Source organism: Helicoverpa armigera, chromosome 19 (assembly GCF_030705265.1).
Source record: "Helicoverpa armigera isolate CAAS_96S chromosome 19, ASM3070526v1, whole genome shotgun sequence".
NCBI classification, from domain to species: domain Eukaryota; kingdom Metazoa; phylum Arthropoda; class Insecta; order Lepidoptera; family Noctuidae; genus Helicoverpa; species Helicoverpa armigera.
Genome location: NC_087138.1, coordinates 9,388,962 through 9,406,861, shown reverse-complemented (window position 1 = coordinate 9,406,861; position 17,900 = coordinate 9,388,962). Strand labels below are relative to the sequence as shown.

At 34.1% G+C, this 17,900-nt stretch overlaps 1 protein-coding gene across 1 annotated transcript; it reads left to right on the top strand.

Annotated features, from left to right (window-relative positions):
* The first annotated feature begins 159 nt into the window (after positions 1 to 159).
* Positions 160 to 14,165, top strand: LOC110383058 (peptidyl-prolyl cis-trans isomerase D). Its single transcript, XM_021343778.3, has 8 exons — positions 160 to 513; positions 4,682 to 4,819; positions 5,243 to 5,349; positions 5,511 to 5,702; positions 6,420 to 6,539; positions 7,091 to 7,259; positions 7,629 to 7,732; positions 10,872 to 14,165. The coding sequence occupies exons 1-8, from the start codon at positions 429 to 431 to the stop codon at positions 11,136 to 11,138; spliced, it is 1,182 nt and encodes a 393-aa protein (XP_021199453.1). The 5' UTR covers positions 160 to 428; the 3' UTR covers positions 11,139 to 14,165.
* The last annotated feature ends 3,735 nt before the right edge of the window (positions 14,166 to 17,900 follow it).

Below are 17,900 nucleotides of genomic sequence, written 5' to 3'. Positions count from 1 at the left end.
GACGGAACACGACGATTTTAGTCAGTAAGAGTCTGACACACCCTCACCGCTGCTAACCCACAGCGGGAGGGGTCATTTGATGATTTTACGTCGATAAAAAAAAAAAAAAGCTTGCCCGATAACAAAAACATGAATTGACAGATAGCGCCGCTCATCGCTGACGCTTCGTTTTTTTCGACTTTCTTTCGTTCGAGTTTGTTCGACTGACCTACGACGGACGCGACGTCAAATTTTAATTGCTACAGCTACAAGCAAGCTTTAGTTTTCGAATTTGATCATAATTTGTGCATCATGGAACTAAAATAAAATGAAGTTAATATTATAAGCACTCATGTGCACAGTATTCATGATTTTTACAAGTATCATAGACCTTTGTTTTGCTACCAACAAGTAAACTTCGTGTTGGGGGTTCAAATAAATCGTGCTCAATGTTGATCAATAATATGAATCCTGTTTGTCTGACACAAAGGAACCCTTTAGTATATTTGGATATTTCGATTGATGGAGAACAAGGTATGTTTTGACTATATTTTTCGATTGTATGAACATAATGCGTGCTACAATACCGCTAGTAACAATAGCAGCTCTGAAGAAACAATTCTAGCTATGATTATAGTATCAATATGTGAGTAAATAAGTTCAGAAGCCGTCAGGTATCTTCATTGTCTACCTGGCTGTGTATTTAATACACATTCTCCCAGGTGTTGATAATGAATACCTTCTTTATGCACATGTGTTGATTTTTAATTTTCTATAGCCATGGTATATTTTTACCTAACTTTACTCATACACTCTAGGTAGATATTAGTATTTTTTGATATTGGTTGGTACATAATGTGTGTTTAGGTTCTCTTAAATAGCAAATATGGCACACCATAACAAATTAAACTATGGATCAACACAACAATGGGTCAGTGGGTTGTCTTAGAATGTTATATTTTGAATGGATAGTAAGAAATAAACATATTAAATGGATCTCTATTATGGTTGTGAACAGTCACAGTGAAACCAAAAAGGTCTAGACACACGGCAGTGTGTCCGCCAAGTTCGAGCAAAAAAAGCGACACACCGGCCGTGGGTTATATTACACGAACCATTTCGGGCCGAATTCGACCCCCCTATAACTCAAAATCTATTTTATTTACGCATACCAAATTTCTAGTATCTGTTGAGACCCCCTCACTTATCTAAAATACAAAATTTCATTAATATATCTATTGTAGGTCTTGAGATATTGACGTCAGAAAATCGCTATTTTTACTATACACTCACTGACTGACTGACTGACTGACTCACTCATCAAAAACCTAGACCACTTCCAATGGTCGTATTGACTTGAAATTTGGCATGGAGGTAGGTCTTTATGTCAAGGTAAAGGGAAAAATCTGAAAATGGCCAAGTGTGAGTCGGTTTCAAAAAAATGAAGGTGTTTTAAACCCGGTGTAAATTTATACCCCTAAGGAACTAAAACGAAATAAATTTATCTATATTTATATAATATATCTTCGAATGGTCGTACCGATCTGAAATTCGTTACAAAGGTTTGTATTAAGTCAAAGTAAAGTAAAAATCTGATCTGAAAACGACCAAATGTGCGTCAGTTTCGAAAATAACGAATGTGTAACTTTGATCCACGAACATATATGATAACATGTCATGTCAGTCAGTTGGTAAATCTAGTCCATTTAGTTAATCTAGTTCATTTCTTTGTAAGAAGCCTAAATCTGAAAGATAGTATAAATGAGACATTTCCTTAACTAACTTAATCATAAGAAAAAAATAAAATAATCAACCTTACAAAAATAAATGAAATCCCACCCAAAACAATAATGTGAAAGACTGCCAAGTTCGATAATATGGGAATGCTTCGCCTATAAAAGAAGTGAGATCTGAATAAGTACCAAGTTCCATAGTTACATATACCTCAGTTCAAAATAGTTACTTTTTAATGATGTTACTTGGCAAGTTTTAATAGAAAATTAAATACTTGATTCATTGCGTTTAGTAGGTTTATAACAAGGTGTGTGAAAACTTGCCAAGTAGCATCATTAAAAAGTAACTATTTTGAACTGAGGTATATGTAACTATGGAACTTGGTACTTATTCAGATCTCACTTCTTTTATAGGCGAAGCATTCCCATATTATCGAACTTGGCAGTCTTTCACATTATTGTTTTGGGTGGGATATTTATTACTGATACAAAAAAAAACAATACATATTAATTTTCAAATATTTAACCAAACCTCTTTAGCAGTTCAAAGCTGTGATGGAAAAATACAAACTACATTAACATTGATTATTTTATTGAAAGCAAAAAAAAAGATTAATAACATGAGGCATTCAAGTGCTTACATAATTTAAATTGTATGTAAATAATTGCATAGATAAATGCAATGACCTTGCCAGTACAGATTACCTACTGTCGTCTGCAAATTACATGTGCACATTTATACCTAGGTAACTTATTGGATTTTAACATAAAAAATATTAAATTACTATATCCCATTATCTATAGCAATACCTGATATTTAACAAAAAATCAAAAACTCTGTCTTAAAAATAAAGTGCAACCAATGTTAATACAATAAATTAATGAATATTGAAGGAACCATTATTCAAAGCAGTAGTTTATTAGTTTGATATGCATTTGTGTAAAAAGTCCCATTAAGATTAAGATTGCTTATGTAAATATGTGACTCATTTGGACACACTCAGAGACGTTTAATGGTTACTTAAGCCATTCCTTAGTGAAGGATTGCTTTGACAATCTGTCACTAAGGAGTGACTTAAGCAACCATCAATGTCTCTGAGTGTGGGGGATAATCTTTTCTTTTTTTATTCGAAAATTTACACTCCTGAATAGTTTTTGAGATAATTGTAACAGTTAAAAGAGGGGTTGGAATCTGGGGGTTCAAGAACCTACTTTTGTTTAAAATCTTCATACTAATATAATAATAATGTTTTTTTTAGCTATCCCCGAATAACATACTATAATTTCTCTTGATACGGAAAGTAGTTATTTATTAGGAATGTAGGTGAAACCGTAGCACTAATGTATTTAAAAAGTAAACTATACTTTATAAAACTTTATTTTAAATATATTTTCATCCATATTTCTGGTTATCAGCTGATAAATCTAACAGTTAACGAAAAAGTGCAAGGTTGTCTTGCATGTGTCACTGCAATTCAAATTGACACCAATTTCAATGCAACACAATGATAAGGGTATTTATTTTTGTGATAACACTGCAATACATTCTTATGAGTTGATTCCAATACTTAAAGCAGGACATATTTTCTACATCTATTCTAAACTGATATAATAAAGAGGAAACATTTGTTTGTTAGTACCTTAAAGGCTCTGAAACTACTTAACCAATTTAAAAAGTCTTTCACTATTGGAATGTATTCCCGAGGGTTCGGGGCAGGAATTCCCCCAGCATGATATAAAAATTTGTTTAGGATATTATATACCTGTCCTAGATAGACTGAAATATTCATTCAAAGGCATAATATCTGAAAAAGAATGAAGAATTAGGTCAAGGGTAAAATGGGAATCTCGAATAGCTTCGCAACTACGCAGGTGTGAAGCAGGACATGGCTTGATGTATTCACTTCACCTATGGCTAGGGTTACCAAAATAAATAAAAAAATCCGGAGAAAAGGCGGGTTACGGGTTGAGATTTTTTCCGCAAACAGCGCACTTACAGTACAGATACAATGACACATACAAAATAAGTATGATAAATTATAGTTATCACGATTTCTATGGACAAACTGACTAAGCTGTAAGTATTTGCAAAATCCGGCCGTAATCCAGAGGAGTCCAAAAATCCTGAAATCTCAGGACTAATCCTAAGACGATATGGTAACCCTACCTATGGCTACACAGTGACACAAGGTCAAATTGCAGTCGATGTGACGTAGAAATTGCCATTGTTAGGCATTATCATGAATACATTGCATAACATAACATCAATTTGTTTTTGTATCCACCTTTGTTTTTGTAGTTTCATTCATAAAGGCTATGTAGATTTGCATGTATCGTGACGCGACTGAATAGTTTTGAGTTCCTTGATAAAAAAACGATTTGATTTTCAATAGAATATATTTATTTGCCTAACAACAAGGATAAAAGGTTGGTACATAAAATTTTTGCTTAGTAGCATGCAAATTATGATATTAAACTTAACATTTAACAAATTTCGTAAAAAGAGACGGTTGCGACAAAAAACCAAGTTTTTTAAATATCGGCCTGCAGGATTCATCAAGTCGAAGGCCATATTGGCATTATGATGATCGGATAATACCTAGTTGACGGTTGCAACCTTCAACATGAAGGGTTCTATAAACGCTATTCTTCGAAGCCTGATCGATAAACTATATTATTCAGCACTGAATGCGATTTCAGTTCCCTTCACTTATTAAATATAAGTAATTTTGCGTGCGAATTTTACTTGCATAATTTAGAATCCATACTGGCTTCTGCCAGCACATTCACCCGCTATCTAATGAAAGCCTGCGTTATTCTGATATACAAAGGTGTCTCACTGCTAAGTCTCATCAAAATCTATTCAGTAGTTTTTTGCATGAAAGAACAAACATCAACAGTGGAGTCGTTTTTTGGGGATTAGTTTTTTTAGTTTTGTGGGACCAATCATTAGGAATCTTTTGTTTCAGCGGGACGTATTGTGATCAAATTAAGAAATGATGTGGTGCCAAAGACAGCAGAAAATTTTCGAGCTCTATGTACCGGCGAAAAGGGTATCGGGGTCAATGGGAAGCCGCTACATTTCAAAGGCTCGAGATTTCACAAAGGTAAATAAATATTGGATGTACATTTCTAGGATAAGAGGAGAAACGTATTGTAAGGAGCCTGAGTATGAATAGGTTGCCTTACATAAAGTTGATTCTTATCACCGGCCACTAACTAGTATGTAATAATAGTTTGAACATGCCTTTTAAAAGCCTTTTTGATGTCTAATTTGTTAAGCTACATACACACGATTACTTTAAGGCTGGCTCAATACTTTGGACCTAATGAAGTGGGGTACATATTATTGTAATAGTTTGGAATATAATTAGTATAATTAATCTCAGCGTGAATGGCAACAGTTGTGTGTCATTTATTTACACACCAGCTCTCCTAATAAATCGGTATTGGGCGGCTTGGTCCAGTATTTAACGCAGATTCACAATGCTGGTAGGCTGGTTGTAAATGGGGTTTTATTTTTATTTTAGCTGTCACCCAGTTTATGATACAAGGAGGTGATATTATAAATGGTGATGGAAGCGGCGGCGAAAGCATATACGGACCCGTATTCGAAGACGAAAATTTTAAATTAAAGGTAATTTAAGATTATTTATTTTGCTAATCGACTTCAGTACAGGAATATACCATTTCTGCCTATATAGGACGGAATCTCAGCCCATGAATTTACATAATATAATACTGGTATGACCTAAATACATAGAATGCTAGTTCTAATGGTGCATTTCATTCTGTTAGCATGAAGCCGGAGTCTTAAGTATGGCGAACGTCGGCCGGCCTCACACTAATGGCTCCCAGTTTTGCATCACAACCGTCCCGTGCAACCACCTAGACGGGACTAATGTAGTGTTCGGTGAAGTACTGGCCGGTATAGGCATAGTCAAGGAGATACAACGCTTCGCTGACGAAGATCTATGCCGCCCCATGGTGGTATGTTGGTAATCGATGCTTTTTTAAATGTTTTTTTTTTTAATTTGCTGATGCGATTGCTTTTTCGGTGTAAAAATCGTTGGTACTCTAATTTTGCTGATTCAGTCAGTCAGTCTTAAATGATTAGTTTTTGTATCTAATTTTGACAGAAAAATATTTTTATCTAAGCCACATACAGATATAATTATGCGGATGGTATGTTCAGTTTTGAGAAAATGATTTCAAGTGTCTCATATTCAGCTGCAAATTACATTTAAAATGGATTGCCAGTGGCTTAGCAATGTGTATTAAAAGGTATTTTTTTTTTGTATTTACCAAAGACCTTCGTATATCAAAACAATCATTTATCAAAGTTTAATCGAATGACGTTTTTGGAATGCATTGAGGACAAACTACAGGAACTTGAATTTTAAATAAACGTACAGAATTTAAAGAATGGTAGTATTTGTTTCTTCAAAGTATTCTATAAACAGATAAAGTATTTCTGCACCGGTTTTTCAATGCGTTTTGGTACTACATTGAGTAAAACATTTTGTACTACCAATCCGAAGTACGTTGACCTTTTAATCAACTTATAGACCAATCCAGTTGGTTTTTGAAAATAAGAGTGACTTTCATATTTTTTGATAGCGTATAATTACAGTTTTTTTTAAGATAACTTAAAACTATAAATACCTATAAATTTTTGACATACTAATGGTGACTTGCGGTTTAAAGGAATGCGTGGTTCACGACTGCGGTGAGATTATAACCAGCGATTGGGACGTTTGCTGCCGAGACGGGACCTCTGATAAGCTGCCAGAGTACCCCGAAGATTACAGGGATGAAGATATTACAGTAAGTTGTCAAGAAAATAAAATATAGCTACAGTTGAAATGGAAAGTCAGTTAAGAACAGATTTTAATCGTCACAACTTAAATCTTAGTCATCAATAAATCTTGTCTTGCAGAGTCACGCAGCTAATCGTTTTTGATAAACCAATAAACAATTGTATACCTATAACCTTTACTTATCTTAAACTAATCTTTATATATCTTAAAAAATAGGTAAAATATAAATTTCAGCAAAGAAACAGTTATTAATAGTTAATCTGGAGCTGTAACATTTTTTGTCTGTTTGTTTTTTGGTAAAAGCAATATTAAATGCCTCGTTGGTCTAGCTTTCGCAAGCGCGGCTGCTGAGCACGAGGTCTCGGTTTCGATTCACGGGTTGGGCCGAAAGTTAAGAAAGAAAGAAACTCACAAAGTAGCCCTCTAGTAAATGTCGGTTTTGCGCCTGATCTCTCCGGTTGTGTCATATTACCGTCCCATCGGGCTATAAGCGCAGTAGCCGCTGATCGGCTAGGATGACATCGATAGATATATTTATAAGGCTTTATTTACTCACAGGTAGAACAACTAATATCATCAATAAGGGATGTGAAAAACGCCGGCAACTGTTATTTCGGCGAGGGGCGGTATAAGGCCGCAGTGAGAAAGTACCGCAAGTGCCTGAGGTATCTAGACCATGCCTTGTATAGGATAGAAGAAGTTAAGGACATTGACACGAAGGAACAAAGTAAGTTTATACTCCTTAGTAACACAACCCTAATATAATTTTGGACTACTGACTTTTTGTTTCATCAGCGCAATGGAATTCCTTGCTATACCAGGTTAAAAAGTGCTATATACTTATTCTGATGCTTAAGCGATATTACTGTGAAGTTTCATCAAAATTGGTGCACCCGTTTGAGCGAGAAGTTACATAAATGTGTAGGATTTTTGAAGGAAAATTACTTACGATGTGAGTGGCCTATATTTAAGTCTATAAAAAGAACATGAATGACGCTCATTATCCCTTTTCTGTCTAGACATATAATCTATAATACGTCGACGTCTTATAGTTTAGTCGAAAAATACTTTAATGATGTCTGTTATTTGTTCACAGTACAAGAAATTAGAACAACTTATGTGTCTCAATGTTATTTAAACATGGCGGCGTGTTATATGAAGTTAGAAGATTATAGATCTACTATTCAATTCAGCACAGCGGTAAGTATACAATACGGCACTTGACAACTAGTCAAATTAAATATTTTAACCACTTCACTGTCCACGACGCAGACACAATAGTTAAACAATCAGTGTGTAACACATATGACTCATGGGACAGGGAAGTTATTAATGAACCGTTGACAAAAAAGGTTAGTTTATTTTGTACTAGCCGTTTTCCCGCGGTTTCACCCGCGTACCGTGGGAGCTACTGCCCGCACCGGAATAAAATATAGCCTATGTTACTTGCAGATAATATAGCTTTCTAATGGTGAAAGAATATTTAAAATCGGTCCAGTAGTTTTTGAGTTTTCCTCTTTATAATAATAGTATAGATGAAACTACGAACTATGACGTCACAGATGTTTCAAATGAAGCTGTATACATTTTTTTTATACATTTATAACAACTGTGTAAAAAAGGAAATAATTTTTCCGTCAAAACGATAAATTAAAGTGACGCTTATTTAAAATGCTTCACCAAATGAATATGATAAAAGATCTTATTTTCAAACCTACCTATTGACCTAGACAAATACCTAATTGTATGTTTGCTGTACAATTGAATCTCATTTTCCGTCAGATATGAACCTACCCTTAGACTGGCTAAGTGACATCGTATGTAGTATACATAACGTGACCGTTTATTTTTTGACTCAAAACGGGACATTGTTTTATTTAGGTCAAATCATAGGTAGAGAAAAAAAAGACACTTTTGTAATGTTATTTATTGAGAAAAAGTTAGTTGGCTTAAAAGTTACGAATCACAAAATATATGTAGGTACCCAAAATGTTTAGTTATATTTATATTTATCGGAAGAACAAATTTTTTTTAATATATCTGGTGACGATTTCAAATAAGAATGAAACTCCTGGCATGTTTTTTTTATATTCACCTTAATTATCAACATCGCCTTTAGAACTGAAATTTGTAACTGAGTTTTCTCAGATGTCCACAATTTATTCATAATAGAAAATACTCTTTCTACTGGAGCATTTGTAGCAGGCAAACATAAAATATATTCAATAACAATACAAAAGTTTTCATGCTGAAGATTATTGGCGCGAAAGTGTTTGAATATTTCCACCCAACGGGTTTCTGTGGAAACATTTAAATTATTCCATTCCGTTATTTTTTGTGATGTAATGTAATTTGAAATTAAGGAAAATTCGTCAAAACTTCAGTATCTTTATTACAGTCAATATATTGCTTTTCAATTAATAAATCCAGAGATTTTTGAATGTCTTCCCATGTGGGAACCTTTTTTAAATCTGCCCAATAAAATATCTCCATTTCTTTGGTAAGAAAGGAAGTCCACTGCTCCAGATATTCACGGCTTGTTTTATAAAATTCTGTAGCCGTCCTTTTCACAAATTCTTCATCAATATTAGTACCACTATCTTTCAATTTTAATATTAATTGACGGACCATAAATGGAAGAAACTGATTGGTCTGTTTCTGAATTAAATTGTCTTTTAATTGATTGATTTCTTTTGCAGCTTCTATTGCCGATACAGTCTGACCTTCAAGTTTCAAGACAGCTTGATGAAAACTTGCTGACTGGGCGTGTAAAAAATAAAACCACAATTCTGATGTGGGATCTTCAAAAAGATTTTAGTAACTGGGGACATTTTTCAATACTCAAAAAGTAGTTTTTTAACGGCTGATACATTTTTAAAACCCTCTCTAAAGCAGGCATAAGAGCAAGCCATCTGGTTTTGCTATAGCCGAGCATTTGTTGATATTCCGTTTCAGTTTCGGCACAAAACTCTTTTAGAGCTTCAACTCGAATCGTATAGATATAAAAAAATGAATATATCTTCACAATAACGCTTTCGTAATCTACGGGTAGTCCATCTGCAGCGGATTTTACTGCATTGTGAATAACATGGGCTCCACATCCAATACCTATTAATTCTTTTTTCAGAGATGATTGTAATTTCGTTAATACATTGTTAGTTCCTCGCCTAGCTGCACCTCCGAAATTGACGTTGGCATTGTCCCCGCAAAATGCTACGACTTTTGCTGTCAAATTATTATCTGTCAACACTTGGCTTAAATAATTGACAATGATGTCAGACGTTTCACCGGGTTGGTCTTGTAAATCTAAAATTTTTACTTGCACACCTACGTAAGGTTGAAAAAAGCGCACTACAATGGGGTATATTTTCTTGTTACCGTGGTTTGACGCGTCGTTTAGTATTGTAATGCAATTGCACTTATCAAGGTCATCTTTTATTCTTTCATTGCTGTAGGCGTCAAAACATTTACTACAATAGCTTCTGATTTCGTACGCGCGCATGTAAATTTGGGATCAAAACATGATTGAATCAATTTCGATGCACAATCATTAGAACGAAAACTGTGGTTTTCTTGTACCGTGTGATAAGCCCAGACGCCTTCTGCCGCGGCGATATCCAAGTCCTTCAAAGTTGGCGCGTCCGATTTCTTGAAAAAGTTTAACATCGTAGAACTCGAAGCCGCGGCACGATCGGCATTTTTATGTTTGTCAGACTTTAAATGCTGTTCAATATCACCGCCACCGCTGTGGGCAACACTAAATTCTGTACGACACTTTTCACATCTAACATCTGATGGAGTATTTATTTGCTTGATAAACGGATATTTTGCTTGTAAGCTAACATTGAACGAACACTTGCGTTTCGGCATTTTAACTTGTGATTCCAAACCAAAAGAAATTTAAATTATTTACTACACAAGCACCAAACAATAACAAAACAAATAGCGAGAAATGGGCAAATGAAAGTTTTTCAAGCAATAGTCAATAAGTCAACAAAACACGAGCGATAATTATTATGAGTTGACGTCTTGGCCACTATCGGCTGTCGCTGCGTCGACGACGACGCGGTCTCGCTCTCGCACACCGCTAGCTCGCGTCCGATTGGTGCGGGCGTCACATCGCGGCGGCGGGCGGGCGGTGGCCGGCCGTCGGCTGTTCAAATTTTCGCGCGGTTTCTGAAAACGGGACAATTGTGCGTCCCACAGTCCATTTCGGGGACACCGGGACTCGTAATTGTAAAAAGGGACAGTCCCGTTCAAAACGGGACGTCTGGTCACGTTAAGTATACAGTACTTATGTTATAAATTTTGAAACTAACAACGAATGCTTTTTTTACAGGTTCTAGAAATAGACCCAAGAAATGAGAAAGCTTTATACAGGCGCGGGCAAGCTAATTATGCACTAAAGAACTATGACGATGCTCTTATGGACTTGAAACACGCGGACAAAGTGTCGCCTAACAACAAGGCTGTGCAAAAACTCTTAGACGAAGTAAGGTTAACAAATAAAAGTTATAACGAAATGCAAAAACAACGGCTGTCAAAGTTTTTTCGTGAGCAAAAAGAGGCGTTTATCGAGATCACATGTGAGGTCGCAGATCACTGAACTAAGACTGACGGTAGTTATACGTAGGATTATGTAGACAATACGCTTTTTGAGCGCGTTTAGAACGGCCACCGGGCGGTGTTGCTAGATAATATCCGTTTTGAAATAAATACATTTTGTTTATTGTTTTAATCACGTTTTTAGAGATGAGTCATGACAGCTATACTATAGAAATCAAAGCTTTAAGATTAAAGTGTAATAGCATTTTACATAACATTGTTATAAATTAAAAAAGGCGGGGATTTTGCAAATTAGTTGGGCAACATCGGCTGTGGCGGCCGGTTGGTACGGAGAGTTAGTTAGAATGTTTCAAAAAGGTACTAATTTAGTATGCCACGTAAGGCATTATGGTAGGAATACATAAAATGCCGAAGGTATTGAGTCTATTTTTTAGACAACTAATTAATTCCATTCAAGGCAGTGATTTTTTTGACGTAATATTGACTGAAATTAAATCGTTTTGTTTGTAGTTAGGCGCGTATGTATGTATGCCGTAAATGAAGTAGAATCAGAGAAAATATTTGCGAATATAAATCGTATTATTTTGGTGTCGTCCAATTGTAGAGAAGAATCACAAAATGACAGTTGCATTGGGTAGTTACGTATGTGTTAATTGTAATTAATAATTATGTTTAAGTTTAAATTTCAAAGTTAAAATAATTTAAGAGGTGAATTATGACGTTTGACATTCAGTTGTCATGATGTCATGAGGTGTCTGTGTTGCATAAAATAGCTGTCCAATCAAACAGGCACTTCAACGGTATAACACCATTATAATTTTCTTTTTTTAATACTACGTCTAATTTTATACTGAAACAATTGAACTAAAAACGTTCAATTTTAAAGCTGACTGATTACAAAAACAACGGAATGAACGTCACTCAATGATAAAAAATCATACCATTCTAATTGTGCCAAGTTACATTCTATGCCTTTTGTTTGTCTGTCATAACGCACCTTTTAAATTACTTTAATTATAATGATTAGACATTGCGTAGTCTGTGTATTGAATGCAGGGGTAGTGGAATGACAATATGCTTTATTTTTAGGTTTAAGGTTTTATCTGTGGTACCTTTTTTGTTGAATTGTGTAATATTTTTTAAGTTAACGTTGAACTAGTGATACAATCAATACTCATACATTCAATTTTACTTGAGTATCAATATGTAATGTGTGTTAATGACAGTCGTTAATTTTAGACCCATAACCTACAAATTGGTTTAATATTATTTTGAAGGATCCGCCTTAAACATCACATAGTTAATCAATCCTACAAATCAATTTTACTATTTTTTTTTTATAGAAATGCGGTGTTTTATATAAATTTAAAAAGTGCCTCAGGTATTCACTACACAGACAGAGCTTTTTATTGTATATTATTAGCCGAAAGAAACAAGCTGTTATGAGATTTGATATTAGTATTCTTATACAGGGTGAAATTAATAACTTGCATTGGAAATTGAGTGAGTCACTTTGCGAGATTTAAATGTACCTTTTACCTAATTATTGTATGGTAATGTGAATATTCTGCTAAATGTGAGTGCATTTTTGTCCTTTTATATTGTAAAAAATAAACACCGCATCGATTTTTCAGTATATAATTGTGTCTAGTCTTGATATTATCGGATGTCAAAACATTTTTGAATTTACAGTATGTTTGTATAACGTTTATGTGTAAGTGTATTGGTCTATTGTTAATGAAATATTAAATTTAATCGATCATTTTTAAATGAAATTATCTTCTATACAAATTATTTTGTCGGCGTATGTTCTGGAAGTTACATTAAGTAACTGAAGCAGCCTAGCCGTTTAAAAAAAAGAGCTATGGTCCGTACGAACAACAGGAGGGTATGCATATAACAGTTATTTAAAACGTTGTTGATAACTTTTGTCATGGGTTTGTCTTTTACGGTTTTACCTCTATGCCGTATTTCAATCTATGTATATTATTTATTTCTCGAAAAATACTTGGCATTATTTGGCGATACAGTTTAACAATTAAAAAAATAAATAATATAATCACAATCAAGAGCGCAGGACGCAGAGTTGGGAAGTGTTTATTTTCATCCAAATTCACTCCAAATAAACGCATGAAAAAGCTATTTGAAAATGTCAAAACATTTTCTGCTCTTCATGATAGAAATTAATGAACAAAATTGAAGTATGTGAATATAGTTGTTATTTTAAAATCACGAACAAATGTAAAACTTAAATTTTCTACCGATTTGTAGCATATTTTAATTTCACTCTGTTAATTTATGTTTTAAGGATTTAATTGGCTGTACTTAGGTGTTAAGTTGTCACACTGCCATGCGAAAGTATTTTATTGGGTATAAATTGTATTAACATTCAGCCGATTTTGATATTCGCGCATTAAGACAGGTGGGATGTTTCTAAGTTGTATGAGTCGTCACAAAACTAAGACCTAGACTCTACTAACGAGACAACAAGGCTGCGGTTCCACTGAGGCGGAGACGAGCAGAGCTGAGAGGAGACGTGTGGGGATCGACCAATTACATTACATAAAATCTACATCTCGTCTTTTTCATGTAATGTGATTGGTCGATCCCCACACGTCTCTTTTCAGCTCCGTTCGTCTCCGCCTCAGTGGAACCAGAGCCTAAGAGCTGAGCGGAGCGGATCGGAGACGTTCTCAAACAACTAATAGAATTTCGTTATTGAAACGTCGTCCTACAGTTGTATCGACTGAGCGGAGATATTCGAAGGGTTGTTTAAAAAGCGTTTCCGTACCACTCCGCTTGTCTCCGCATTCGTGAAGTCTAAGCCCTAAGTAAAAAGGAAAAATAAATATTTTTATAGCACGTCTTAGTACAGTTTTACAGTAATCATTTATCTTCGGTCGATTGGATGCATATTAGAAAAGAACTAAGTTCGACGAACTGTAGACAGTTATGCACATTGAGCCTGTATAGCTTATATTCACACAAACTTTACTAAGTAACCTTTAGAAACATCTCATTTGCTTTATTATTTATCTCATTTTGTAAATAAACATTTTTTACCGTTGCAAGTGGTTTTAAAAAAGTTGTATTAAACGTTTTCCTAATTTTCTTATTAATTTTCAGGAAATCATGACTTTTTGGTTATTTTCCCAAAAAAAATGAGTCTGCAGGAGGAGCGTAAAATACTGGTTGGATAGCCAGCGACAATAGGATTCGGTCATTTATTTTATACTTTTTTGGGGGCCTGTATGATATTATTCTATTTTTTTAATGATTATTTATTTATTTATTTACAACACCGAAAACTATAATTACAGGCTTTTCCCAAACGGGACTTCAACATTTCGTGAAACTCAGTTGTTTCGATAGGAAAAGAGAATCTTGTGGTTCCTATAAAGTTTTGATATTTCGATTGTCTCATATTGTAAAATCTTTATAAATTTTATCTATTTATTTTGTACTGTATTTTGTTATGCTCCTTTTTAAATCACATTGGTTGCTCAGACTAATGAAAAAAAAAATGAAATTTTCTTTTAAAAAGAGTGTCCATGGTGTTTCTTGCCGGTACTTCTCCACGAGACCAACTCTTTGAAACCATGCACCTAACTTTGTCGTTTCGAAAGAGCTAGGAATATAGGTATATTTGAAAAAAAAAAAAATGAGTGAGTTTGAGGTCGAAAAAAGGTTCCATCGTTGTACGAGGTTTTGTTCGTCTATGCATGTCGTTTATCTTTGTTTTGTTAGTTGGGTCAGAAAGCAAAATAACGAGCTGTTCAACATTTTTTATTATATTGTTAAAAAAAAAAATTGTTGTTGCGGTTTCACCCGCATCTCGAGGGAACTAGTTTCCGTACTCGGAAAAATGTCTTTCGTTCGATACTGTAGGCAAGCATTCTAATGTTGAGAGTTTCTTAAATTGCTCGTTTTGTTGTTGAATCAATTATAAAAATCTATAAATTTCTTTAAAATATTTGGGTAGAAAATGGTTGAGTCAAAAAAGTGTTCGAATTATCGTATTATATTTATTTATTTTCACATTCATATAAAATTTTACCTACCTATTACTAAAAGAACTTATCATACCTTAAATATATCTTTATTTGGTCTACTTTCCGAAATATGTATGTTTAATATTGTTTTTCCATTTGGTAGGTTCTATATTTAAAGCCTATATTGTTTATTTATTTATTACGTAAAATCTTTTGTTTCGAGCTCTCTGTTCCGCAAAAGTGTCTATCATCAAAGTTTGAAGATCGGGCAATAAAATCAATCAAAAATAAAAAAAATAGACAGAATAGCCAAGTTACATGACCTGTTTTTTTATTAATTTTAGTTTTGAAAATGATCGTTCAGCACTAGCAATAGCCACAGGAATTGTAATAATGCATACTTCAGGAAAGCTGCAGGAATTAAAATGAAAATGTTTTTTTTAATATTAATAAATCAGCAGGGTATCAATACACGAAGGTTTTTCTATTTCGTCTCTGAAAGTGAGTCGAAAACTGAGAATTTCTCTGACAAATAGGTTTAAAGAATTTATTCTCATAAGAACAATTACAGTTCACTTAAAATGAGATACAAAATAGTTCATATCAAAATAATTTAGATGTCCGCATCTGGCACGTTGATCATGTCATCGGTTACAAATATGTTTTCTTGATTTGGATTTAAATATATTAATACTTTCACACTTCTTTATTTCTTCCGGTAAATCATTGAACAGTCGTACTCCTTCAAATAGTATTGTTCTTTTGCCGTAGTTAGTTCGTGCTCTTGCAGTCATTAGTTGAAACTTGTTTTTGCTTCTGGTACTGTATGTTGTTGTCTTTTTACGTATTTGAATGTTTGATTGTGTAGAATTAGTGATAATTTTTTTTATAATGAAAAATGATTCAGATATGTCTTTTTTATTTATTTCAACAAATTCTAGAGCTTTTTTTAGAGCTTAGAGAGATTTTAAAGTGGAACGCTGCAAAACACTGTTTGAAACAATTTCATTCATTGGAAGAAAACGCGATTTTAGTTGGTTTATAATGATGTCCAATACTCGATAAAATATATTCACTTTCAAACTTTCCGGATCTTGAAGACTTCGCAAAGCTTATCAATGGCGAGCTTAACGATTAACTTGATTGTATAAAGGTCTTTAGTTGTCTCATTTTGTATTTTAAGCAGAACTTATGAACATATTTAAATTATACTTTTCAAATAAAATAAAATGCTCAGGTACAATGTAAAATGTTATTTTGAGGTTGCGTCATTAGTTCGGGTGCTATGACGCCACAGACAGACAGACACGTCAAACTACCCCACTTTTTGTGTCGGGGGTTAAAAACAGCAGTATGTACTAATCATAAGGTGGGGAAAGGCATGGCTTAAAAATATAATCATCAATTGTATCGTCGTGTGGAAATCTTTTTCATAAATTCTGACTCTATGCACAAAAGAGATAAAGCACTAAGCTTTTCATAACTTAAAGTAGATCGTAGATAGTTTTTAAACCGTTTTAAGCAAGAAAAGCTTCTCTCACCTGAACAATTTGTCTCCGGTGTGCACAGAGCCATGCGAAGTCCTTTATCCAAGTTTAGATAAATAGGCTCCAAACTCTGTTTTCGCAGAAACAAATATAGACTTTGTAATGATCCAGAATCTAGGTTTATCGAAATTCTTTCAGAAGAAAGGTGACATTGAAAGTGTAAGCATTCCTGAACTAAATCAGATTCTAAATCATTAGGGTACATTTTTTCTAACGAAATGGCTTTTTCCTTTAGGGTCGATGGTAAGAATTCACTCATTTTGGTTAGAAATGAAAACTTCTCGTTAAACTCTGAACTCTTCTCGTGGTAGGCCTTTTGCCGTTTCTCTAACTCGGAAACGAGCCGATCTACGAGGACGAGAAACGTATTAACCCTAAAAGATTCACTTGCAGTCATTATAATAACTTTTCAGATATTTCATCAAATCTACAGCGGAGGCCTGAATTTGAAGATCGTTTTGTTTATTCTTTCCAAAAAAACATTCCACACAACTACCATTATCGCCGTTTCCAGTTTCTCCAAATTCGAAAGTATTCCCGCCGATTGATTTCACGAGTGTTTTTTATTTTATTTTTATTGAAACGCTATTGGAATATTTTAAAATTCATGATCAAAAGGTGTCCCGACATTTATTTATTATTTATTTATTTATAATTATAAAAAAATCTGTAAAAAATAAAATATTGCCGCCCCTCTAAATCTGCCGCCCTGGGCACCGGCCTACTTGGCCTATTGCTAAATCCGCCACTGTTAGTGTGTCAATGAATGCAGTGATAATAATCTATCAAAATAAATCATCACCTTTTGGCAAAAGTACGGAATGTTGAGCCTCGTAGGGAAGATCAGCATTGGAAAGGCTACCTCCGATTGTAATTATACCCTGCTCGTCTCTGAAAAGATCAAGTTTTTTAATTTGTGAGGAAAGTTTTTATTATAAATTTCGTCATACGTATTTTTAAAATGATGTTGGTGAATGCAACGAATTAAAGAAGTCTTCATGCTCCGGGGCAGGTTATTGTATTATTTTCATCACGCTACGATCAATAGGAGCAAAGCAGTGAAGGGAAATGTTGGGAAAACGGGAGAAGTTATTGCATTTTAAGCTTTTGTTGCGTGTGTAGCCTCAGCCTCAATGGTTAAAGGTACACAGAAATCGTGTATGACGGAAATGTTCTCCTCAAAATTTTATAAAATATATCCCAAGTATTTTGTTTTTTCTCCTAACAATTGTATAATTTCGTTTTATATTATAATAGTTATGG